The sequence below is a fragment of the Mesoplodon densirostris genome, chromosome X, assembly GCF_025265405.1.
Source record: "Mesoplodon densirostris isolate mMesDen1 chromosome X, mMesDen1 primary haplotype, whole genome shotgun sequence".
Taxonomy (NCBI): Eukaryota; Metazoa; Chordata; class Mammalia; order Artiodactyla; family Ziphiidae; genus Mesoplodon; species Mesoplodon densirostris.
The window spans coordinates 124406680-124433672 of NC_082681.1; the positions used below are offsets into that span (position 1 = coordinate 124406680).

At 41.5% G+C, this 26993-nt stretch overlaps 1 protein-coding gene and 1 non-coding gene across 7 annotated transcripts in view; one reads left to right on the forward strand and one right to left on the reverse strand.

Moving 5' to 3' along the window:
* The window catches only part of CTPS2 (CTP synthase 2), a 115575-nt gene extending 104943 nt beyond the window's left edge, over positions 1 to 10632 (forward strand). For all 6 annotated transcript variants that reach the window (XM_060086743.1, XM_060086745.1, XM_060086744.1 and 3 more), the window contains 2 exons: positions 9404 to 9514; positions 10407 to 10632. In XM_060086743.1, coding sequence (XP_059942726.1) covers positions 9404 to 9473 — 70 coding nt within the window. In that variant the 3' untranslated portion in view covers positions 9474 to 9514; positions 10407 to 10632. The remainder of the gene's footprint in view (positions 1 to 9403; positions 9515 to 10406) is intronic.
* Positions 10633 to 26685: 16053 nt separating this feature from the next.
* TRNAG-ACC (transfer RNA glycine (anticodon ACC)) lies at positions 26686 to 26758 on the reverse strand. The gene has a single exon. It is a non-coding gene; the product is annotated as a tRNA-Gly (tRNA).
* Between the last annotated feature and the right edge of the window lie 235 nt (positions 26759 to 26993).

Consider the following 26993-nt stretch of genomic DNA (forward strand, 5'->3'; position numbering starts at 1 on the left):
TACAGTACTAAATATAGGTAGCAGGGGAGGATATAGTCTAGTATAATCTTGACACCTTGCAGGGGGTTTTCCAACTAAGAATGGTGCCCATGACTTAATCCAGTGGCAGACCCTAGGATTCCAGAGGAACCTTGCACTTCAGCTCCTCTCTGCCTGGCTCCATGGTGTTAGTGAGCATTGAAAAGCAAATAACTGCTTTGATGGCCAGGCTCTAATGTGAGCTGAGTTGGGACTGTATTTCTGTCAAACAAGATTACTGTCTGTAATCAATCCTAAACAAATGTGACAAGAAATATGAACACTAGACTAATGACTTACTTTCCCAGAAATTGGCTGATATTATTTAAATGTATGGCACATGTGCAGCTGATGTCTTTAAAACCCACAATGTAAAAAAATCCTTGGCTTTGAGCAAATACACCTGGGCTCTAACCTTTGCTTTCTGCTTCGTGGAGAACATTTATCTTTTATTGCCTGGGAAGTTGCAGTAAGAATATTATTTTGGGATCTAGAGCTGGTGAGCTGAACTCTCAGCTACTCTGGTATCTATAGAATGGCAGCAGTTACGAAGACCAGGTCCACCACATGTGGTGGTCTGTTCAAGAGGCATAATAGTTTTTTCACTTTTTCTTTTTCTTTTTTTTTTTTGCGGTATGCGGGCCTCTCACTGTTGCGGCCTCTCCCGTTGCGGAGCACAGGCTCTGGACGCGCAGGCTCAGCGGCCATGGCTCACGGCCCAGCCGCTCCGCGGCATGTGGGATCTTTCCGGACCGGGGCACGAACCCGTGTCCCCTGCATCGGCAGGCGGACTCTCAACCACTGTGCCACCAGGGAAGCCCCCAGGCATAATAGTTTTAGGATAGTATTTTAAATTTTTTTTTAGGTTTTTATAAGCTACTCAGAAGTACTTGCAAAATCAAACTAAGTATTGTTTTGGGGGTCCCCCAAGACCACCCACACATTCGATGATTGACTAGAAGGAATCAGAATATAGTTGTACTCATGGCTAAAATTCATTTCAGTGACAGAGTAATCATACACAGCTGGCTCAGTAAGGGAAAGAGGTATAAGTAGAGTCTGGAGAAATCTATCTGCAGATTTCCTATGTTCTCTCCCTCCTGTGAGAGGTCACACAGAGCTCACCCTCCCTCAGCAGTAAAAATGCAGTGTGTAATGTTTATGCCCAGAGAAGCCCATTTGACACTTAAGAGTTTAGAGCTTCTATAGGAGACTGGTCACATGGGCATTCTCTGCCTAGCAACCACCCAAATTCCAGGCTCCCAGAAGGATAGCGAGCGTTCACCATATATCACCTTGCTTGTACAAACAGCCTAGGCCCAATGAAATGACCTCATCAGTTAGCAATGGAGAAAACATTCTGAAAGCTAAGTTCCCCAGCAAGCAGGCCCTTCTAAAGATAGCAGCCTCAGGCCTGCTGTGTTAACTCTTTTGCACAAGTCTAATAAACCATTTTTAGAATAAAGAAATCCAATGGGAAATTATGGTCCATTAAATAAATCATTGTAATTACTTGCTGAGGTCTCTCCCCTGGTGTCTAAATATAATTTGTCCCATGTTTAAACGGTATCCACAAATTTGCATGGCTTTGCTGGTGTATGATGTAATGGAATGAGACTGCTTCATGTAACTGTAATAAAAAATTGTAGATTTATACTAAATAGGATATCCAAAGGTTCTTATAATTGCAAGTTTTTCAGTATCTAGAAACGAAGCACATGATCTCTGTCCAGAATTCCTTTTTTTTTAAATTGCAGTATCGTTGATTTACAGTGTTGTGTTAGTTTCTGGTGTATAGCAAGGTGATTCAGTTTTATATATATATTCTTTTCCATTATGGTTTATTACGTGATATTGAATATAGTTCCCTGTGCTATACAGTAGGACCTTGTTTCAGAATTCCATTTTTAAGCAACTGGAAAGAGAAGAGGGATGGGAGTCTAAAGTTCATAGGTTGTTTTTCAGTCTGCGTGTCTCTGGGGCTGCCTTGCAAGGCCCTGAGGTGCAACCACTCCACACCGAGGTCAGGAACGACTTCCAGTTTTTATGATTTCAACATTTATCATGCCCCTCTGTCAGGTCAGAGTAAAACTCTTGTGCTTAGATAGTGCTTGTTCTATGTGTTCTATGTCTGAAAGCAAGAAATGAGCTGGGGTTCAGTCAGCAGTTCACAGAAATGCAGCTCTTTTGGGAAACATGTTTTTAAAGTATAAAACCGGAATCTTAAGACATGTGAGTAGCATTTTATTCTAGGTTTTAGGATCTTAGATTCCATGTCTCCACCCAATACATACTATCTCTTATGCAGAGAAGTCATCTTTTTGTGGCGAGACAGGAGGCAGGCCGGTACAGAAAGAGGAGGGAAGTTAACTCCACGATGCACTGTATTAGCTTGATCGTTTCAGACCAAACTCAGGAGTTGAAACTACTTCATAATCGGAGGGTCCTTAAAGGAAGTACAGAGCTGGAGTCAGCGCCTTCCATTTCCTGAGCCCGAGTGTGCTCCTGGGATCTGAGTCCCTTCTCTCCTGCAAGCTCAGGCTTCCCTCTTCACTTTTCTCTTTGAATCTCGGTAGCAGTCAGGGAGCGAAGGCACCCATTTCCTTCGCCATTGTCTCTGGTCTCTCTCCTGTGACTACTGGGCTTTTCCTTCTAAGTGACATGCTGGCTTCCAGCCTGGGAAGATTTTGTTTTCTGTGGACTTCTAGCTGAGGCATTACAGAAAATTGGGAAAAAGGAAAAAGGATCCATAAACCTATAAACCTAACATAGTCACTGTGCTTGTTTTTGAGTCTTTCCTTCCAGTCTTTAGTCCATATCCGTATATGACTCCTTTCATGCTTGTAATCATAATAGTGAGTGTGTGTGTGTGTGTGTATTTTTCCTGATTCTTTTATTTTGAAAACTTTCAAGCCTACAGAAAAGATGAAAGAATAGTACAGTGAATACTTGTAAACCTTTCACCTAGATTCATCAATTGTTGCCTTTTTACCACATTTGATTCTCTCTTTCTCTGTGTGTATACTTATTTCTGAATCATTTATAAGTTGCAAGCATCATAGCAGTTGACTCCTAAATACTTTATCATTCATTTTCTAAAACTGAAGACATTTTCTTACGTAAATGCGGTATCATGGTCACACCTAAGAAAATTAACATTAATTCAGTGACATCATTTAATATCCAGTCCATATTTAAATTTCTCCATTTATCCCCAAATGTATCTTTAGCTTTTTTTTGAAATCAAAAAAATGTAATCAGTGCTCAATTTGAGGTTCATTTTGTTATGTTTCCTTAGTTTCTTTTAATCTGGGTAAATCACCCTCTCGTTTTCAGTTCTGCATAACATTGACTTTTATAAAGAGGCCAGGCCAATTGTCTTGTAGCAATGACCAGAATTTGGATTCATCTGATTGTTTTCTCATGATTAGAATCAGGTTAGACATTTTGGGAAGAATAGTTCATTGGGGCTGTTGTAGACTTTATAAGGACACATCAGGAGACATATAAGGCACGTAACCTTCCCTCTGTTGTCACACGGTGGATGATGCTGAGTTTACCACCTGGTTAAGGTAGTGACTGTGTGGACGTCTCTTTTGTAAAGAAACATTTTTTTTCCATTTTAGTTTCTAAAATACCATCCCCCACTGAAATGAACTAGGGCTCCTGGAAGAAATGGTTGGTTTCAGGTCTGGGGCAGGGAAAGTACAAGATGAGCCCAGAATGTATTGCTAGACTTAAAGGAAGGAAGAGTTCAAAACCAAGGGGGAGATTTTGTATAAGGTCAAAGAAGCCACTTGAAAGGGGCTCACTTTGGACAGTTTGAACATCAAGAACAATAATGGCAAAATTGGATTATAACACATTACATTTTTTAAAAATTCCATAATAATACTCAAAAAAACCAAAAGGCCAATTAAAAGAAATGTAGATGCAACCCCCAATGTAATAACTGAGTCAAATAAGGATCATCAGTGGATGCCAAAACCATTGGATGCCAAAACCATTGGATGAAAGGTTTCGGAAAACAGGATATTCATATGTTCTCAAAGCATCACCACAGAGTCTTTATTAATTACAAAAGCCTGTCTTTTGAACTGAACACCTCGTACACATTTTTCCAAGTTGCATGATGCTCTTGCTGTTTGCTGGCTGTGTGCTTCAGCATCCACTCAATGCGCCACATGTGCTGGAGCTCACGCCATCCCAGACATGGTGCTGGGTGCAAGAGGATCAACTGCAAGTCCAATAAGAACATACACCCTGTCCTGGGGGACTTATTGGGTAGTATAATGGTTCTCTACATTTTGAGGCTGACAAATCACCTTCCAAGAAAGTGATGAAAGCTGTGGACCCACTTCCTGGAAGACTGCACACACATAGCAATTGGAACTGTATTCATATCCCAAAAGCCTCCCATCCATCGATATTCTTCTAGGGGTCCTCAGATACAGACCCCTAGCTAAGATAGTTTTTATAAAAAGGGGATAGTAATAGTACTCACTTCACATGGTAGTGATGAAGAGTACGTTTTATTCTAAATGGAAAGCCCTTAGCACAGTGCCTGGTCTATGGTAGGAAATTAAATGGGAATTATTATTGTGCTATTATTAATTTCACCTTAGTTCCCGTCTCCTTCATCTCTTGCCTACTCAAAGCCTCCTACCTGGTCTCCAGGCCTCCAGCTTTCCTCTTCTCAATCCATCTTCTGCTGGTAGAATGCTCTTCCTGCATTATTTTGGAGCTTGAATCTCTAAATGGCTTCCCTTGACTCACAGCATAAAATGCACACAAATCCATATAGAACAGCCTGAACTCCCCCAGAGGGTTTAGTGCTTTGGCTTCAGCTCTCACGTCTCCCTTGGCTCCTGTTATACATTCCTGAAGTGCTTAGCGAGAAGGGAATGCCGATCTGTAGCCTGTTAGGATGCTGGTTCCCCAAATTGTTACTGATGGTGGGCATGAGAGGTGGGTGTGGCCTCTCCGCTGATTATATAGAGAGTGTGCATTTCTCCCTCTAAGGCATCCTTATCCCACTTTGGGTGTCTCTTTCTATTTGACTAGGAGAGTAAGATACTCTTTTTCTCCTGTGTGAATCTAATGTGCATTTTCCAGCACTGTTCTAAACTTGGAATCGCCTTGCTTTTTATTTTAACTTTTGGGCTACATGGTTGATGTTGCCAGGGGCCATTCTTGCAGTATAAGGTGCAAATATTTTATTTTTGTGGGGACAGTGTGGGCCAGTAGAGTGGGTGCTATGGGTTTATTTCCTGGATCTGCCACTTACTGGGTAATTTTTTTCTAAGTCCCCAGTCCTAAACCTCAGGATCTTCATCCTTTAGGGTTGCTGTGAGGAACAGTTGAGATGGTGCTTTGTAAACTTTCAACTGATATAAAAATACTACTTTTCCTCCTTTGTTACATTTCAAGCAAAAGTGAACTGAAAAAAAAGATTCTTTTTTGCTTTCTTTTTTGACAGTTCTTTTAAACATCTTTAAAACAGCCCCCCTTCCTTATTGTTGGACTCCAAAACCATACCTGGAGACTTTTTCTTGTAAAGTACTGCTGATAAACCCCATTTGAGTATGCCTTCCCTCAGGGATTAAATGTTGCTTAAAAGGTGCTCTTTATTGATCGTGATTCACTGCCTGCAGATGATGTGGTGCCAGCCAGGGACGGAGTTAATAGAGATACAGACTACTGTGCTTTTAACGCCCTGCTAGGGTTGTGTTCTACCGTTTACTATTCAATGCAAAACTCATTCAAAGCATACTAAGTTTTTATTCCATTGCTCTTATATTTTATGGCTTCCAGGGGCTGTTTGAGAAGGAAGTAAGCATAGCAATAACAATGCTTTGGGGGAAACTGTGTGCATGGCAACCTGTTTGAAAACATGCTTTCTCCGTATGAAATGGATTTTGATATAAAGTGTTAGAGGAATGTATGCATGTTGGGAATCTTAAGTATGCTATTAATTTTTTTTTAATTCCAACCACCTCTTTCTGTTAATGGAGAAGAAATGGTTTAATGGCTGCATCAGGGTAGCAAAGAAGGTGGACTACATGAGGCATTACTCTACCCTCGCCGTGGTGCCTTGGAATATATGTTTTCTTATATTGGGAATTTATTAGGAACCAGGAGTCTTGGACAAACAAACTTGACTATGACAAGCCTTTTGTTTGTCGAAGAACCACATGTAGACCATGGCGGTCAAGTCTTGTAAGTCCAGCCAGTGTTTAAGGATAGCGATTCCCATACGTTGCTGCTGGTGATTTTGATTTTGTCTTGTAAGAAATAGTACAGTAAAACACTTTTTTAAAAAGAGTGCTTCTGGGGCTTCCCTGGTGGTGCAGTGGTTGAGAGTCCGCCTGCCGATGCAGGGGACACGGGTTCGTGCCCCGGTCCAGGAGGATCCCACATGCTGCGGAGTGGCTGGGCCCATAAGCCATGGCCGCTGAGCCTGCGCGTCTGGAGCCTGTGCTCCGCAACAGGAGAGGCCACAACAGTGAGAGGCCCGCATACCGCAAAGAAAAAAACAAAAAAAGAGTGCTTCTGTTATTTGGGGGGTACATGCATGTATGAGAGAGAGTTGCTGTGATTTTGACTGTACATAGCCAGACCTTAAAAAAAACCTTTCTTAGGGAGTGATAAGGAGAACCATTGCATGGTGATTATGGTTTTTTTTTTTTAAATCATCATTCATTTGTTTTTAAATCAGTGCTATCCAATAGAACTTTTTGCAGTGATGGAAATGTTCTATAATCTGCACTGTCCAATATGGCAGCTGCCAACCACACATGGCTGTTGAGCACTTGAAGTGTGGCTCAGTGTGTACACATGAGGAATGGAATTTTAAATTTTATTTGGTTTTAGTTGATTTAAATTTAGATAGCTACTGTGGCTTGTGGCTACCATATCGGGCAGTGCAGGTTTAAAACTTTCTACTCCTCAAATGTAACAAGGCACACACAAATAGTTCTGTATTCTGCGGCATTTCAAAAAATTTAACATGTAAGACCCTAATGTCTAATAACTCTCCCCACTGAGAAGTGTGTGTGTGTGTGTGTGTGTGTGTGTGTATGTACAGTGGTTATTTTAAAAGACAGGTTGTCTTAAGATAGAGCTGAGATGTCTCGAATTAAGTGAAAATATGCCCAGATAAGTATCTTATGACTTAAGTCCATTCTGTGTGAAACAAAAATGAAGCCCTAAGTCTTACATGGCACAGAGCAGCACCCGCATTTTATTGGATGGGCAGGAACCACTGCTGTTCTGCATGTGGAATTGTGTTTCTAGCACTTGTATTTTGCTGGAGCATGAATGCCATGAAATCAGCATGTTTATTGAGCAGCACTGCCTATTTTGAGAATTCTGTTCTTGAGTGTTGTGGTTTATGTGGTTGTTCTACCTCTGCCCCTGAACACATATGAAAGAGAATTAGTGAACCCAGTTATTTGCCTTGGAGCTCCCCTTTGTCAGACTCAACCTGTGCCATTTTGATGCCTTGGCAGAGTTTGGGGGTGACAGCCAGCAGACAGGAAATGAGAGCCATTAGGTTAGACCCACCCAAATCCACTTGCTGAAGTGGGTAGGGAATTACTCTTGGTACAGGAAAGACTTCTGAAAATCATGCACTTGGCAGTTTTCGCCGCTTCTTTATATTTCCATGACTTTTTGAGAGATATCATGTTCTAAACACATAACCCCCATAAACATCAACAGCTCATATTTTCATATAGTTTCAGAGCACATTTATGCATTCTCTTTCAGCCCTCATAACATTTTGATGAGGTGGTAGGTATTGTTACTACTTTTTTCTAGACTCTCAGGCATGTGGCTAATAACTAGTACAGCCAGGAGTGTGAGGGCAAGGATGTGGGCCCACCCCACTGCTCCACGGGCTCAGAGGTGGGTAAGGAAGCTTGAGATACTTGAGAAAATGGAGTTCCCTTGGCCCTTTGGACCTTCTCACTTGTGGTGTCAGGGTACATGCCCTGTGGGGCCCACTGCAGCACACAGCTTAGACTTGAACTTGTGGCCTGGGTTAGCATGATGGGGATCCTGGTCCCACCTTGAATGAGCTGTGTGCCTAGTGAGTCACTTGAACATCCCTGACCTTCATTTCTTCTCACATAGGAAGTTGAGTGCATCTTCCAAATCCCCTTTTGTTGCAGAGAACCAGGAAGGACTCAACGTTTGTGTAGTGAGAGTGCATAGATAAGGATATGTCAATTTTGGGGGGTTGTTTTTTAAAAATATATTTTCTTTGGTTATTCCTGTGTTTTCTTTATTGGAAACCCTTTTGTAACAGTAGAAGTGGTTTTCCTGAATTAAAATCTAACTAGGAGGTATCTTCTACTTGATTGGTTTTAAGGATATGTTGATTTCTTTGTTCATCTAAGTAATCTTGTCTTTTCTGCCAATTCTTGATCTTTTTCTGTGTCTTCTCCATACTCTAGCCCCACCCTCCCCCTTTCCAGTATTTTGTCCAAAAGTCAGGGAGTAGAGTGAGGTTGTCTGTTATGATTTTGTTTATGTATTTATGGATATTTACTCCATATGTTTAGGGTAAATCTTTGTTTTCTAGCCTGTCAGCATAGGGTTTCTCCAATTGTTTCCTCTCCTCTCTTTAAAAAAAAAGTGGATTTTCACCTCTTATGGAATTCAGCCTTCTATTGCTATAAGTCAGCAAAAACTTGGCCAAGGCTAGGAATGGGTCAGGCATAAAACACTTACTTCCTGACAATGTCATCTTCGTAGATCAGTAGAACTCTTGAGGGGTTGATCAACCTGCTGACTTACTTGGAACCAAGCAAGAGGAACCCCAAACTGAGTCTGTGGCTCAAAGTGAAAGTACAGTTGCAGGCCTATCTCATGGAGAAGGTGTATTTCTTCAGGAACCCAAGATGGCGGCATCTATGTCAATAATCAGTCCTACTTTGAATACTACATGTAACTTGAGGTAGTTGGAGCATCACATAAAGTTTCTAATTTGAGAATAGCAAAATTGTGCAAATTATTTCTCAAACGCTTGGACCTACGAGAATGTTTATTGGAATGGAAAACTTTCATGCTGTTGACCTATATTAGTGGTCTTCAGAAGGTTATAAACTTCAGTCTAAATTGAAATGCTTTTATAAATTTTCTGAATAAGGTACTTCCAGTTTAAGACACAAGCAAGTGGTCAGTTCCTCTGACAAAAGAAGGAGACCGTTGGTTGTGGTTGGACTAACGTCTTCCTGGAGTGACTAGGAAGTAATAATAGAATATTCCTTAGTATCTTCTCTTAGTGGGGGTTAATTATGGAAAGTGTTTAGGATTGTAAATAGGATAATTGTCCAGAGTTTTTTTACACCTTGCTAAGTTAATTCATCTTTTGCTCTAGTGATAGATACAGCGATGCCAGTGATGACAGCTTTTCAGAGCCAAGGATAGCTGAGTTGGAAATCAGCTGAAACTGTTACGTGACTTGGAATCACCAGGACTGCCTGAGAGGGTGAGATGGAACCTTTAAGTTCCTGTTTGTTTTACAGACAAGCTGTCTTCTTGGTGTAGAAGGGAGCATCACAGGACTTGTCTCGCAGGATCCTGCTCCCCTGGGATGCTCCTGTTTGCATAGTTAGCAGGACGGACTTGACAGCTGATTATGCTTCTGGGAATCTGGAATGCACCTGAGAAAGCAGGCAGTTAGGAATGCGCCTGAGGCCAGGAATAAATATATCCGTGCACCTATAAATGGATACGTGGAGGCTGATAGTGTAGCTGAGGGGTCAGCAAACTTGTTCTGTAAAGGGCCAGACAGTGACTGTTTTCGGCTTTGTGGGCCCTCCAGTGCGTTGGAGAGGGAGAGCAGGCTTGGACAGTATGTACATAAATGGGCAGGGCTGTGTCCCAGTAAAACCTGATTTCCAAACACAGTGTGCTGACCCCTGGTCTAGGTCACTCATGGAAAAGCAGAGTTCCTTGGATTTGTAGAAAATAAAATAGTGTTTTCTTTCTTTGTAGGGAGATGCCAGAGACTGGCTTGGCTTCCAAGAGCAGCTTATGTCCCTCACGGCTCCTGGAGGTTTTATTAGAGAAGGTAGCAGCCTGGATGGCTTTATTCTGTTGATGCTCAGAGGCAGATGCTGCCTGGACAACCCTGCTCTTTAGCAGGGACAGCAGCTTTTGGAAAATTCGTACAATCACTCCAGTGTGATTTCTCTTATTTCACTTAGGGGCAGAACATTCCTGTTCACCAGGGAAGGCACATCCGGGTCTATTTAGGTTTGCCTCAGACATGGAGACCTTCAGAAGCAAACCAAAATGGTGCAAAGATTAGTTGGAGGTACTTGCAAGACATATTATTCAGCTTCTGATGTGGCTAATACTTTTTTTTTTTTTTTAAGGCTCTGAAGTAACCGAAGCCAAGATGAAGGAACTGTCTAAGGAAATCACCACACTCGTAGAATCACTCTTTTCTCCACCAAACATAGGATGTACAGCCTCGAGGGGAATCTAATAATATGCACTTCCATGAACCAGAATCAAAGGGGTAGTTTTCTTTTTCCTCCAGTGGTGACCTTTGGTTCTTGCAAATTTTTGTAGCCAATTAAACTTTTCCCAGCAACTTCAATGGGCAGAAAGTGTGTTGGTGTCTTGTCTGGTGTATGGTGACGTCCAGGTGGTGAGGAAGGATCCAGGTAACTGAGCCTTCTCTGGGCTATATGGGAAGGCTGGCAAGGCACACGCAACAACTAATTTTGTGTCAAAAATGAGTCATTCTGTTACCTGGAATTCAGCCACAGATTTGCATGTGGCCCAAGCTTATTTCAGGTTTTCACTCTGTTTATTTGTAGTAAAAAGTAAAATGAAACAGGTCCAAGACTGGGGGTGGTAAGTAAGGCCCTGGCCTCAGGCACAGAATTTAAGGGGGCATAAAAAAACTCAGGAATCAAGATCAGTAACATATATATATATATATATTTACTTGAGGTGAAATTCACATAACATAGATTAACCATTTCAAAGTGAACGACGCAGTAGCATTGGGTACATTCGCAGTGCTGTGCAACCACCACCTTCATCTGGTTCCATCTCTCTTCCCAGCCGCCCCCGCAACCACTTATCTCCATTCTATTTCTATGGATTGGCCTATTCTGGATATTTCATATTAGTGGAATCATATAATACGTGGCCTCTCGTGTCTGGCTTCTTTCACTGAGCTTGATGTTTTCAAGGTTCGTCCATGTTGTGGCCTATGTCAGTTCTTCCTTGTTGTGGCTGAATAGAATTTCCTGGTATGGATTAGACTACAATTTGTTTATTCATTCATCCGTTGATGGACATTTGAGTTGTTTCTACCTTTTGGCTTTTTTGGATAGCGCTGCTGTGAACATTCATGTGTAAATAAATTTTGTTTGTTTGTTTTTGTTTTTTGTTTTTGCCACACCGTGAGGCTTGTGGGATCTTAGTTCCCCGACCAGGGATCCAAGCCGGGCCCTCGGTAGTGAGAGCACAGAGTCCTTAACTGCTGGACTGCCAGGGAATTCCTGTAAATAACTGTTTGAGTATCTGTTTTTAACTCTTTTGGTAAATGGTTATACCTAGGAGTGGAATTGCTGGGTCATGTGGTAATTCTGTTTGACTTTTGGCGGAAGCATCAGTAATATTTTAATGTAAGATTTTAAAAAACCAAAATTCATTTAAAAAATTTACAAAGAGCAAAATACCAAATTTTAAAATAAGGACAGGATCCAGCCCTGCCCCTCCCTCACCTGCCCTAGTCCTGGGCCAGTTGTACAACGTTCTCATCCAGTATGCTTCCTGATTTCCCTGTTGAATGTACTTGAGATGACTTAGTTGTTGCTTACATTTCAGCCTTCTGAAACTGATTTAAATATTTTAACTGCTCGGTTAATTTTTTTGTGGTTGTCTTTGGCCTTTAACTGTTTTCTCTTAATGCTGTAAAGCATTATTTTGCGAACCGCTACAGAAAATTCATCTACCAAACACATGCAGAAATGAAATGAATAATTCTGGTAAACAAAAATATTAAAGAACGTTAGGGCTCCACTTGTGAAAATTACAGCTTGAAGATCACAGGAGGCTCCAAATGAAAAGCCCACAAGATAGGTTAAAAGCTGGTATAGGCCTCCTAGAGAGAGGTATGTAAGCACAGAGGGGATGCTTGAACAGCACAAGAGGTAGTCTGGCTTAAATGGGAGTTTTCAATTGTAGTAATTATGACTTCTAAAGTTATTTATAACAGAGTGCTTACCTTCGGGCTAATGATTAAGAAGCAGCAAAGCAGCCTCTTTGTTGTTTCTACATGAGATTTTCTCTTTTGGAGACACCTGTTGAACTTGGAGTTCAGCGAAGTGCAGAATGGTAATAGCATGGCTGCGTAGGGTAGTGGAGCACATAGAAAGGTATTATAAGTCAGTCATTCGACAAATGTATCTTGAGCCCCCAGGATGAGCGACACATGGTGTCAGGTGCTGGGGGAAGTGGAGGGGAGCAGAATTTGCCCCCCAAATATGTCTCTTTGGCATAAGGATTATTTTAAAGAAACAGCAGACACAGGAAAAGCTCTGAAAACTGAATAGAAGTTGCCCTTTTTAAGAGACACTTACATTTATAAGGGAAACCTTTGTTTGTAAAGTTGAGTCCTTCTTTGTACCAGGGAGAGACTGAGGACTCTACGTCTCTGGAACCTCTTCTCAGTGGAGAAGGCAGGGACTTAAGTCTGTATAACAACCTCACCCTTGATTACTGTGTTTCGCCTGGTCACCTTCCACAACTGCCTCCCCCACAAAAACATCTTCTGTCTTTCGCTGGAGATGGTATTGAAGGTGGTGGCTTGGGCCATTTTGAAGAGTTACTCAGTTTTCCTGGGTCTGTCCCATGTATACAGCAGGTACACATGTTATTAAGCTGAAACCAAGCAGGAGCCTGCAGTGCCCTCCCGGGTACAAAAGCCTTTCCATGTCCTCTGTTTCTTGTTTGTAGAAAAAGGCTTTAGTCTCCTAAGCTTTCCCTGAGTTCCAAAGAGCAGACTCAAGCAGGTACTAACTGGGGAAGTGAGAAGATGCAGAAACAGAGGAGAAGCAGTCGAGAAAGAATAGTTCAGTGATAATACATAGCCCTAGTTCCTCCTCAAGGGATATATATGACAGTCTGATGCATATCTTTGAGTTGTTCTGCAGGAACTACAACCCGCACCCTGGTGATGGATGGTGACTACATGCTGAGCACAAGCAGTAGACCCCAGACTGGTTGGAACCAGGTTGATGATGTTGACTCCCAAAACATTACCGTCACCTCCCCACGCACCAATAGAGAACTGTGCGTGAACCGGTCACACACCCTTTTGCCCCTTTTGCCTTTAAAAACCTTACCCCCAGGCCAGCCAGTAAAATGGATCTGAGATCAGCCTACATCTCCCATCTTCTCGGCTGGCGCCCTCTCAATCAGTAAACCTTTCTCTACTCAGAACTCCAACATTTCGGTTTGTTTGGCTTCAGGACACACAGGCACACAATCTTGGGTTCAACAACAAAACTTGTTTGTTTTTCTCCTGTTAATCTGTCTTTTATTACAGAAAGGTCTCAGCCAAGAATCTAGAAGGGTAGAGGGAAAATGATTTTTCTTCCCCTACAGAAGCAACCTACCTTCTTGCACCTGACCTTCTCTTGGGGGAAGGCAGGCTTTAAACAAATCTGTAGGAAAACAAGCATTTAATTATAATTGTGAGATGTTCAGGGAGCTATGAGTGTTAAAGAATAAGGACAAAGAGGCTATGAGAGAGTGTAAAATGGGATCCTCTGACAAACCGGGGAGCCAAGGAAGGCCTTCTGAGCAAAGCTGGTAAATGTTTCACACAGATTTGTGCCTGTGGTCACACAATGCAAAGATGGTGAGCAAAGAGCTCCGAGAACCAGTGGGCTGTGGTTTCCCAGACTGGCTGGCAGTTGGGTGAGTGGTGACACTGTTTCACTGGTGTCATCCCCTGCTTGGTATCAGCCCACACCTTTCCTTGGTTGAAGTTTGGACTAAAGCTGAAGGGACTCAGCTTTTTCGTTTTCTCCATAAGCTCTCCAGCTCCATTCCCAATTGTCACTTTTGTTGCTGTACTTCTTACTTGGACTTTATATTTTGTTGAAGTAAAAAGTACCAGTTATATGCACATGTGTGCTCTGATAAGGTCAGTGCCAGACATTGACACTCATCACAGTTTTCCCCTAGAGTTGAAATTCTGCACCCCAAAGATGCCGTACAAGATGAGGGGAGATACGCAGAAACAACACCAGAAATCCAGAGTTAGTGAAGTGTTGCCTGTGGGTTCTTTTCTGTGCTAGTGTCTTTGCGGTTTGATTTGAAAGAGCTCAAGATCGTGTAGCAGCAACAGGTCTGCATCACTCTCTCCCTAGGCCGCCAAGCCCTTCTCAGAGTCTCCCTTCTAACTCTTTTGTTTCACTTGTGGATGGGGAGATGTGGGGTTCTTTCAGTCTGCAAAATAGAATCACACTTGTATTCTCAGGGTCAGTGGTAAGGAAGCAGGCTCTATACTCATCGTTAATCTGAGCAGCACAATCAGTGCTAGCCAGAGAGTCAACTTTGGGGAAGTGACCAGCCTCTTAGTTCTTTTGGAGGTAGGCTTTTCTTGTGTGATACCATTATTTGATTTGTGTTTACATTTGAATATGGGTTTATTAATAAGCCAGATATAATGATGAACTGCCGTTTTGCATGTCACTGCTTCTTCTATTATCAGTAATAATCAATAGGTGAGCCATTTTGAAAAACAGCTCATTCCATTGTGACTCACACTGCCCTTGAACAAAACCACTGTATTTCCATCTTTCTTTGGGTTTTGCTATACATCAAGGTTTTTCACTGGTCTGGTGGATATCCTACCCTATTTCTACATAGGCTTTCCACGTGGGACATACTAGGCTCTGATGGAAATATAAATTGAACTTGTTGAGCTGCTTTTTGCTATGCAACTTTTGCTCTTCAAGGCTTATGTCCATGAATATCTCTAAAAGATAGTGGCAAATTCTATGGGGCCCAGTTTCCATCCCTGAAGCTTCTTTGGTATTACCTGCTTCCTCTGAGAAGAATATCAGTGTAAAGCTGGGGAATCCAGTTGGCACTGTTTGGTTATATACTTCATTTTTAGCCCTAATGTTAACTTTTAAACTTCCCATCTTGAAAAAGAAATTGTTTCGAAAATAGAATCTTTCTTAACTTTTTTTTTTTCTGGGGGAGACTATGCTTTCAGTTAATATGCTGGGAGTATTCTGTAGAGTAAGATAAAAGCCTAGAATCTGGGGATTGGGACCAGTGTCCCAGTACTAAACTTTTCCACACTGAATCACCCTCTCAAGGGGATGCTCTGAATTAAACCTCACCATCTGCCACAGGCTGGGATGATGAGACTACTTGTTTGTTTGTTTGTTTGTTTGAACATCTTTATTGGCATATAATTGCTGCACAATGTTGTGTTAGCTTATGCTGCATAACAGAGTGAATCAGCTATGTATACACACACATCCCCATATCCCCTCCCTCTTGCATCTCCCTCCCACCCTCCCTATCCTACCCCTCTAGGTGGTCACAGAGCACCGAGCTGATCTCGCTGTGCGATGCAGCTGCTTCCCACTAGCTATCTATTCTACGTTTGGTAGTGTATATATGTTCATGCCACTCTCTCACGTCATCCCAGCTTACCCTTCCCCCTCCCCACAGCCTCAAGTCCATTCTCTACATCTGCATCTTTATTCCTGTCCTGCCCCTGGGTTCTTCATAACCATTTTTTTTTAGATTCCATATATATGTGTTAGCATACGGTATTTGTTTTTCTCTTTCTGACTTACTTCACTCTGTATGACAGACTCTCGGTCCATCCACCTCACTACAAATATCTCAATTTCGTTTCTTTCTATGGCTGAGTAATATTCCATTGTATATATGTGCCACATCTTCTTTCTCCATTCATCCGATGATGGACACAAGTTGCTTCCATGCCCTGGCTATTGTAAATAGAGCTGCAATGAACATTTTGGTACATGACTCTTTTTGCATTATGGTTTTCTCAGGGTATATGTCCAGTAGTGGGATTGCTGGGTCGTATGGTAGTTCTATTTTTAGTTTTTTAAGGAGCCTCCATACTGTTCTCCAGAGTGGCTGTACCAATTTACATTCCCACCAACAGTGCAGGAGGGTTCCCTTTTCTCCACACCCTCTCCAGCATTTATTGTTTGTAGATTTTTTGATGATGGCCATTCTGACTGGTGTGAGGTGATACCTCATTGTGGTTTTGATTTGCATTTTTCTAATGAATGGTGATGTTGAGCAGGTTTTTATGTCTTTGTTGGCCAACTGTATATCTTCTTTGGAGAAGTGTATGTTTAGGTCTTCCACCCATTTTTTGATTGGGTTGTTTGTTTATTTTGATATTGAGCTGCATGTGTATTTTGGAGATTAATCCTTTGTCAGGTGCTTTGTTTGCAAATATTTTCTCCCATTCAGAGGGTTGTCTTTTCATCTGGATTATGAATTCCTTTGCTGTGTAAAAGCTTTTAAGTTTCATTAGGTCCCATTTGTTTATTTTTGTTTTTATTTCCATTACTCTAGGAGGTGGCTCAAAGAGGATCTTGCTGTGATTTATGTCATAGAGTGTTCTGCCTATGTTTTCCTCTAAGAGTTTGATAGTGTCTGGCCTTACATTTAGGTCTTTAATCCGTTTTGAGTTTATTTTTGTGTATGGTGTTAGGAAGTGTTCTAATTTCATTCTTTTACATGTAGCTGTCCAGTTTTCCCAGCACCACTTATTGAAGAGGCTGTCTTTTCTCCATTCTATATTCTTGCCTCCTTTGTCAAAGATAAGGTGACCATATGTACATGGGTTTATCTCTGGGCTTTCTCTCCTATTCCATTGATCTATATTTCTGTTTTTTGTGCCAGTACCATACTATCTTGATAACTGTAGCTTTGTAGTATAGTCTGAAGTCAGGGAGCCTGATTCCTCCAGCTCTGTTTTTCTTTGTCAAGATTCCTTTGACTATTTGGGGTCTTTTGTGTTTCCAAACAAATTGTGAAATTTTTTGTTCTAGTTCTGTGAAAAATGCCATTGGTTCTTTGAAAGGGATTGCATTGAATCTGTAGATTGCTTTGGGTAGTAGAGTCATTTTCATGATATTGATTCTTCCAAGAACATGGTATATCTCTCCATCTGTTTGTATCATCTTTAATTTCTTTCATCAGTGTCTTATAGTTTTCTGCATACAGGTCTTTTGTCTCCTCAGGGAGGTTTATTCCTAGGTATTTTATTCTTTTTGTGGCAGTGGTAGATGGGAGTGTTTCCTTAATTTCTCTTTCAGATTTTTCATCATTAGTGTATAGGAATGCAAGAGATTTCTGTGCATTAATTTTGTATCCTGCTACTTTACCAAATTCATTGATTAGCTCTAGTAGTTTTCTGGTAGCATCTTTAGGATTCTCTATGTATAGTGTCATGCCATCTGCAAGCAGTGACAGTTTTACTTCTTTTCCGATTTGGATTCCTTTTATTTCTTTTTCTTCTCTGATTGCTCTGGCTAAAACTTCCAAAACTGTGTTGAATAAGAGTGGTGAGAGTGGGCAACCTTGTCTTGTTCCTGATCTTAAAGGAAATGGTTTCAGTTTTTCACCATTGAGAACGATGTTGGCTGTGGGTCTGTCATATATGGCCTTTATTATGTTGAGGTAGGTTCCCTCGATGCCCACTTTCAGGAGAGTTTTTATCATAAATGAGTGTTGAATTTTGTCAAAAGCTTTTTCTGCATCTATTGAGATGATCATGTGGTTTTTCTCCTTCAATTTGTTAATATGTTTTATCACATTGATTTGCATATATTGAAAATTCCTTGCATTCCTGGGATAAACCCCACTTGATCATGGTGTATGATCCTTTTAATGTGCTGTTGGATTCTGTTTGCTAGTATTTTGTTGAGGATTTTTGCATCTATATTCATCAGTGATATTGGTCTGTAATTTGCTTTTTTGGTCGTACCTCTGTCTGGTTTTGTTATCAGGGTGATGGTGGCCTCATAGAATGAGTTTGGGAGTGTTCCTCCCTCTGCTATATTTTGGAAGAGTTTGAGAAGGATAGGTGTTAGCTCTTCTCTAAATGTTTGATAGAATTCACCTGTGAAGCCATCTGGTTCTGGACTTTTGTTTGTTGGAAGATTTTTAATCACAGCTTCAATTTCAGTGCTTGTGATTGGTCTGTTCATATTTTCTGTTTCTTCCTGGTTCAGTCTTGGAAGGTTATACCTCTCTAAGAATTTGTCCATTTCTTCCAGGTTTTCCATTTTATTGGCATACAGTTGCTTATAGTAATCTCTCATGATCCTTTGTATTTCTGCAGTGTCAGTTGTTACTTCTTCTTTTTCATTACTAATTCTGTTGATTTGAGTCTTCTCCCTGTTTTTCTTGATGAGTCTGGCTAATGGTTTATCAATTTTGTTTATCTTGTAAAGAACCAAGTTTTAGTTTTATTGATCTTTGCTATCGTTTCCTTCATTTCTTTTTCATTTATTTCTGATCTGACCTTTATGACTTCTTTCCTTCTGCTAACTTTGGGGTTTTTTTGTTCGTCTTTCTCTAATTGCTTTAGGTGTAAGGTTAGGTTGTTTATTTGAGATTCTTCTTGTTTCTTGAGGTAGGATTGTTTTGCTGTAAACTTCCCTCTTAGAACTGCTTTTGCTGCATACCATAGTTTTGGGTTGTCGTGTTTTCGTTGTCATTTGTTTCTAGGTATTTTTTGATTTCCTGTTTGATTTCTTCAGTGATCTCTTGGTTATTTAGTAGTGTATTGTTTAGCGTCCATGTGTTTGTATCTTTTACAGTTTTTTTCCTGTAATTGATATCTAGTCTCATAGTGTTGTGGTCAGAAAAGATACTTTATACGATTTCAATTTTCTTAAATTTACCGAGGCTTGATTTGAGACCCAAGATGTGATCTATCCTGGAGAATGTTCCATGAGCACTTGAGAAGAAAGTGTGTTCTGTTGTTTTTGGATGGAATGTCCTATAAATATCAATTAATTCCATCTTGTTTAATGTATCATTTAAAGTTTGTGTTTCCTTATTTATTTTCATTTTGGATGATCTGTCCATTGGTGAAAGTGGGGTGTTGAAGTCCCCTACTATGATTGTTACTGTCGATTTCCCCTTTTATGGCTGTTAGTATTTGCCTTATGTATTGAGGTGCTCCTATGTTGGGTGCATAAATATTTACAATTGTTATATCTTCTTCTTGGATTGATCCCTTGATCAATATGTAGTGTCCCTCTTTGTCTCTTGTAATAGTCTTTGTTTTAAAGTCTATTTTGTTTGATATGAATATTGCTACTCCAGTTTTCTTTTGATTTCCATTTGCATGGAATATTTTTTTCCATACCCTCACTTTCAGTCTGTATGTGTCCCTAGGTCTGAAGTGGGTCTCTTGTAGACAGCATGTATACGGGTCTTGTTTTTGTATCCATTCAGCCAGTCTTTTGCTTGGAGCATTTAATCCATTTACATTTAAGGTAATTATCGATATATATGGTCCTATTACCATTTTCTTAATTGTTTTGGGTTTGTTATTGTAGGTCTTTTCCTTCTCTTGTGTTTTCTGCCTAGAGAAATTCCTTTAGCATTTGTTGTAAAGCTGGTTTGGTGGTGCTGAGTTCTCTTAGCTGTTGCTTGTCTGTAAAGGTTTTAGTTTCTCCATCGAATCTAAATGAGATCCTTGCTGGGTAGAGTAATCTTGGTTGTAGGTTTTCCCCTTTCATCACTTTAAATATGTCCTGGCACTCCCTTCTGGCTTGCAGAGTTTCTGCTGAAAGATCAGCTGTTAACCTTATGGGGATTCCCTTGTATGTTTTTTGTGGCTTTTCCCTTGCTGCTTTTAATATTTTTCTTTGTCTTTAATTTTTGATAGTTTGATTAATATGTGTCTTGGTGTGTTTTTCCTTGGATTTATCTTGTATGGGCCTCTCTTGCTTCCTGGACTTGATTGACTATTTCCTTTCCCATGTTAGGGAAGTTTTCAACTCTAATCTCTTCAAATATTTTCTCAGACCCTTTCTTTTTCTGGGACTGCTATGATTCGAATGTTGGTGTGTTTAATGCTGTCCCAGAGGTCTCTGAGACTGTCCTCAATTCTTTTCATTCTTTTTTCTTTATTCTGCTCTACAGCAGTTATTTCCCCTATTTTATCTTCCAGGTCACTTATCCATTCTTCTGCGTCCGTTATTCTGCTATTGATTCCTTCTAGAGAATTTTTAATTTCATTTATTGTGTTGTTCATCATCGTTTGTTTGCTCTTTAGTTCTTCTAGGTCCTTGTTAAACGTTTCTTGTATTTTCTCCATTCTATTTCCAAGATTTTGGATCATCTTTACTATCATTACTCTGAATTCTTTTTCAGGTAGACTGCCTATTTCCCCTTCATTTGTTTCGTCTGGTGGGTTTTTATCTTGCTCCTTCATCTGCTGCATACTTCTCTGTCTTCTCATTTTGTTTAACTTACTGTGTTTGGGGTCTCCTTTGTGCAGGTGGCAGGTTCGTAGTTCCCATTATTTTTGGTGTCTACCTCCAGTGGGTGAGGTTGGTTCAGTGGCTTGTGTAGGCTTCCTGGTGGAGGGGACTCGTGCCTGTGTTCTGGTGGGTGGGGCTGGATCTTGTCCTTCTGGTGGGCAGGGCCACGTCCGGTGGTGTGTTTTGAGGTGTCTGTGAACTTAGTATGACCTTAGGCAGCCTCTCTGCTAATGGATGGGGTTGTTCCTGTCTTCCTAGTTGTTTGGCATGGGGCATCCAGCACTGGAGCTTGCTGGCCGTTGGGTGGAGCTGGGTCTTAGCATTGAGATGGAGGTCTCCGGCAGAGCTCTTGCCGATTGATATTACGTGGGGCAAGGAGGTCTCTGTTGGTTCAGTGTCCTGAACTCGGCTCTCCCACCTCGGAGGCTCAGGCCCAGCACCCGCCCGGAACACCGAGACCCTGCCAGCCACATGGCTCGGAAGAAAAGGAAGAAAAACAAAGAACAAAAAACAAAGACAATGAACAGACAGAACCCTAGGACATACGGCAAAAGCAAACCTAAACAGACAAAATCACACAAAGAAACATACACATACACACAAAAAGAGAAAAAAGGAAAAAAATTTTTTTAAATAAAAAATTTAAAATTAAGAAAGAAAGCAAACAAACCAATATAGCCAAATCCACCAATGATAACAAGCACTAAAAACTAAACTAAGATAAACATAAAACCAGGAACAAATCAGACGCAGAAAGCAAACCCCATGTGTACAGTTGCTCCCAAAGTCCACCTCCTCAATTTTGGAAACATTCATTGTCTATTCAGGTATTCCACAGGTGCAGGGTTTATCAAGTTGATTGTGAGGATTTAATGTGCTGATCCTGAGGCTGCATAGAGAAATTTCCCTGTCTCTTCTTTGTTCGAACTGCTCTTGGAATTCAGGTTTGGTTTTGGCCCTGCCTCTGCATGTAGGCCGCCCTCAGGCATCTGTTCCCCGCCCAGACAGGAGGGGGTTAAAGCAGCAGCTGATTAGGGCTCTCTTGCTCACTCAGGCCAGGGACAGGGAGGTGTACGGTAGTCATAATTGGAATCCAGGATGAGCCTGCAGTGGCAGAGGCTAGTGTGAGATGCCACAGCCGGAGGCACGCTGTGTTTACTCCTGGAGAAGTTGTCCCTGGATCATGGGACCCTGGCAGTGGCGTGCTGCACAGGCTCTGAGGGTGTGTGGTAGTGTGACCTGTGCTTGCACACAGGATTATTGGTGGCAGCAGCGGCAGTGTTAGCGGTTCATGCCCATCTCTGGGGTCTGAGCTGATAGCCACAGCTCGCACCTGTTTCTGGAACTCGCTTAGGCGGTGTTCTGCCTTCTGTGGGCACACGGAGCAGGAATCCCCACTCCTTGTGCACCCCGAAACAATGGTCTCTTGCCTCTTCGGCAGCTCCAGACTTTTCCCGGACTCCCTCCCGGCTAGCTGTGGCGCACCAGCCCCCTTCAGGCGGTGTTCATGCAGCCACCCCCAGTCCTCTCCCTGGGGTCTGACCTCTGAAGCCTGAGCCTCAGTTGCCAGCCCCCGCCCGCCCCGGCGAGTGAGCAGACAAGTCTCTTGGGCTGGTGAGTGCTGGTTGGCAGCGATCCTCTGTGCGGGAATCTTTCTGCTTTGCCCTCTGCACCCCTGTTGCTGCGCTCTCCTCCATGGCTCCGAAGCTTCCCCCCCGCCACCCCCCATCCCCACCAGTGAAGGGGTTCTCTAGTGTGTAGAAACTTTTCCTTCTTCACAGCTCCCTCCCTGAGGTACAGGTCCCGTCCCTATGCTTTTGTCTCTGTTTTTTCTTTTGCCCTACCCAGGTATGTGGGGCCTTTCTTGCCTTTTGGGAAGTCTGAGGTCTTCTGCCAGCGTTCAGTAGGTGTTCTGTAGGAGTTTTTCCACATGTAGATGTGTTTGTGGGGAGGAAGGTCACCTCTATGTCTTGCTCCTCCTCCGTCCTGAAGGTCCGAGACTACTTGTTATAATGGTCACTTCTGTAGAGAATTTAATGGTAAGCAGTCAATATTTAGTTAATTTAGATTATCTACATTTCCAGAGTAGCAATTTCTGAATTTATTTGTGCAAGTATATATTATTTTAGTGTCCAACTTGAGACGTATGAAGACTCAGAAGTAATTTTCAACCCAGAATGTGACTTCTTTGTTGCCACCATTGATTCTTACCCAGAAGATTTCTGATAGGATGAGAGTTATTCATGGCTCTTGAAACACCTTTGTTTTTCCGAGTGAGTATTACAACTTTATGGTTTTATATCATAAACTAGATGTTTTTCTTCTGTTCCCCATTATCTATATCTTTTTCTTCCAACATTCCTAGCATAATTCTTAATTTGAGTTGAAGGGAGATTTGTTTTAACATGTTTAAGAATGAAAAAGTAAAGAATATGATTACACGTTCTTTATTGTTCAGAGGAGGCACTCTCTAAAGCAGGGTGGTTGTAGGGGGAGTGGCAAACTGGCCACAGGCTAAATTCTCCCTGTTTTTATTATTTATTTATTTATTTTTAAATTTGTTTATTTTTGGCTGCGCTGGGTCTTTGTTGCAGTGCATGGGCTTCTCATCGTGGTGGCTTCTCTTGTTGCGGAGCACGGGCTCTGGTTGCGCAGGCTTCAGTAGTTGTGGCAGGTGGGTCAGTAGTTGTGGCTTGCGGGCTCTAGAGCGCAGGCTCAGTAGTTGTGGTGCACGGGCTTAGCTGCTCTGCGGCATGTGGGATCTCCCTGGACCAGGGCTCGAACCTGTGTCCCCTGCACTGGCAGGCAGATTCTTAACCACTGTGCTATGAGGGAAGTCCTGCCTAGTTTTTAAATTAAAGTTTTATTGACCCACAGCCACACATGTTCCTTTACATATTGTCTATGGTTGTTTTCATGCTACTATAGCAGAGTTGAGTGGTTGCCACAGAGACCCACAAAGCCTACAATATTTACTATCTGGCACTTTACAGAAAAAGGTTGTTGACTGCTGATCTAAAAGGTACAATGCAAGAAAAAATATTTGCAAGTCTCCAATGGAACCTAAGTTTAAAAAAATCTTTTTTTCTATATAGTGAAGATATTCTCTTAAAAAGATTTTAAAAGAATTCTTGACATGAGGTTACAAATTGAAAGTTTACAGAAAAATCTCTCTTCAACCTCTGTCCTCAGCCACCTTGTTCCCTTCCCTGGAGACCATATTATCAAATGGTTCTGGGTTCTTCCAGAGACATATCATGCAAGGATTATTGTTTTACTATGTTGAAGCAGCATTCTTATTTCAGTTGTGGTTATATTTCTCTATTTAGTAAGAAAAAAGAGACGGGGCTTCCCTGGTGGCACAGTGGTTGAGAGTCCACCTGCTAGTGCAGGGGACACAGGTTTGAGCCCGGGTCTGGGAGGATCCCACATGCCGTGGGGCAGCTAGGCCTGTGCACCACAACTGCTGAACCTGCGCTCTGGAGCCTGTGAGCCACAGCTACTGAAGCCCACATGCCACAACTACTGAGGCCTGCGTGCCTGGAACCCATGCTCCACAACGGGAGAGGCCACCGTGGTGAGAGACCCATGCACTGTGGTGAGGAGTGGCCTCTGCTCGCCACAACTAGGGAAAGCCCACGCACAGCAATGAAGACCCAACACAGCCAAAAATAAATAAATTTTAAAAAAAGTAATTATGAGAAAAAATGTACAAGGGAAAGGTCAATTCTTAGTTCAGCTTGTCACAGATATTGTGTACATGCTGTGGGCCCACCCTGAATTTATGCAGCAGAGAATATGGAAAAACCTGTAAGATGTGGTCTAGCTGAGGAGTGGCCTACTACAGTGCTTGAACCAAATCCTGATGCATGAGTAGGAGTTGAGTAAATGCATCTTTGTATTATAAATACTGCCAAGACTGAAAACTTCCCTAACCTGGGAAAGGAAACAGATATCCAGGTTCAGGAAGCACAGAGGGTTCCAAACAAGATGAACCCAAGAGGTCCACACCAAGACACTTAGTAACTAAAATGGCAAAAATTAAAAATGGAGAATCTTAAAAGCAGCAAGTAAAAAGCAACTAGTTATGTACAAGGGAACTCCCATAAGACTGTCAGCTGACTTTTCAGCAGAAACTCTGCAGGCCAGAGGGAGTGGCATGATATATTCAAAGTGGTGAAAGAAAAAACCCTACAATCAGGAATACCTGTCAAGGCTATCATTCAGATTTGAAGGAGAGAGAGCGTTTCACAGACAAGCAAAAGCTAAAAGACTTCAGCACCACTAAAGCAGCTTCACAAGAAATGTTAAAGGGACTTCTCTAAGCAGAAAAGACCACACTAGAAATATGAAACTTATGAAAGGAAAAATCTCATTGGTGTAGGCAAACATTCAGTAAAGGTAGTTAATCAACCACTTATAAATCTAGTAGGAAGGTTAAAAGACAAAAGTAGTAAAATCATCTATATCCACAATAAGTAGTTAAGGGATACACAAAACAGAAAGATATATAATATGATGTCAAAAACATTAAAGGTGCGTGGGGGGTGTAAAAATGTAGAGTTGTTAGAATGTGTTTGAACTTAAGAAATTGTCAACTGAAAATAACTGTGTGTGTGTGTGTTGTTATATATGAATGTTATGGTAACCAGAAATCAAAAACCTATAATATACACACAAAAACAGAAAGGAATCCAAACATGAAACTAAAGGTAGTCATCAAATTACAAAGGAAGAGAGCACAAAAGAAGGAAGGAACAAAGAAGAACTACAGAAACAACCAGAAAATAATGAACAAAATGGCAATAAGTACATACCTATCAATAATTACTTTAAATGTAAATGGACTAAGTGCTCCAATCAAAAGACATAGACTGGCTGAAAGGATACAAAAACAAGATCCAGGGCTTCCCTGGTGGCACAGTGGTTGAGAGTCCACCTGCCGATGCAGGGGACACGGGTTCGTGCCCCAGTCCGGGAAGATCCCACATGCCACGGAGCGGCTGGGCCCGTGAGCCATGGCCACTGAGCCTGCGCGTCTGGAGCCTGTGCTCCGCAACAGGAGAGGCCACAACAGTGAGAGGCCTGCATACCGCAAAAAAACCCCCAGAAAAACAAAAACAAAAACAAGATCTGTATATCTTGCCCACAGGGGACTCAACTTCAGATCTAAAGACACACACAGACTGAAAGTGAGAGAATGCAAAAAGTATTCCATGGAAATGAAAAGAAAGCTGGAGTAGCAATACTTCTATCAGACAAAATAGACTTTAAAAGAAAGACATTTTATAATGATAAATGGATAAATCCAGCAAGAAGATATAACAATTGTAAATATATATTAACCCAACATAGGAGCACGTAAATACATAAAGCAAATATTAGCCAGTGCTGTCCAAAAAATGTGAGCCACATTTGAAAATTTCTAGCAGCCATATTAAAGTGAAAAGGAACAGGTGAAATTAATTTTAGTAATATATTTTAGTACAATATATAAGTAATATACAATTTCAACATGTCAATATAAAATTGTTAATGAGATATTTTATATTTTTTGTTATATGAAGTCTTTGGAATTTGGTGTGGATTTTACATTTACAAGTACATCTTAATTCAGACTAGCCACATTTCAAGTGCTCAGTAGCCACATGTAGGAGTGCTTTGGTATTGGACAGCACAGCTCTAGATGCTGTATAAAGGGGACGTGCACATCCACCACTTGCTCATGGTGGAATCCCTGGGTATAATTCAGAGAGAAGTATATATATTAAAATCATAAAGCATCTCCTATTTAGTTATGCATATTTTTGTGTTTGGGGTGAAACCAGTATAGTATAGCCACGTGTGAGGCTTGCTATTGGGTTTGGCAGTTGGTCATCTGGCTGGTTTCTTCTGGTGGCTCCCCAGGTACCCAAGTCCTACCCCTGCCTCCATTTTTTGAGAAAGTTGCTTGCTTCTCTCTTCCTTAGAAGTCTCCAGATACTGAATAGTGTTCTTAAAGAGAGGAGAAATGCAGGTTAGTTGTTTGGTTTTTTTTAATATTTATTTATTTTGGCTGCACTGGATCTTAGTTGCGGCATGTGAGATTCTTTTAGTTGCAGCAGGCGGAATCTAGTTCCCCAACCAGGGATCGAACCTGGGCCCCCTGCATTGGTAGGGCGGAGTCTTACCCACTGGACCACCAGGGAAGTCCCAGGTTAGTTGGTTTTGCTTTTCTAGGGTTTTCCACTCTCTACCTGGGACCATCGTAGGGTAAATTTACTTGGCAGGTTCTTTCGGATTCCCCTTAATAACACTTGTAAGTAATGAGTATTTTCTGCATTCAAAGGAAAATAATCATTTACAGCAAAATCTACTGATTGCCAGTGTTGTACTTCTACATTTTGCCCTTGATTTGGGTATACTTTAGAAAATAGCCAGACC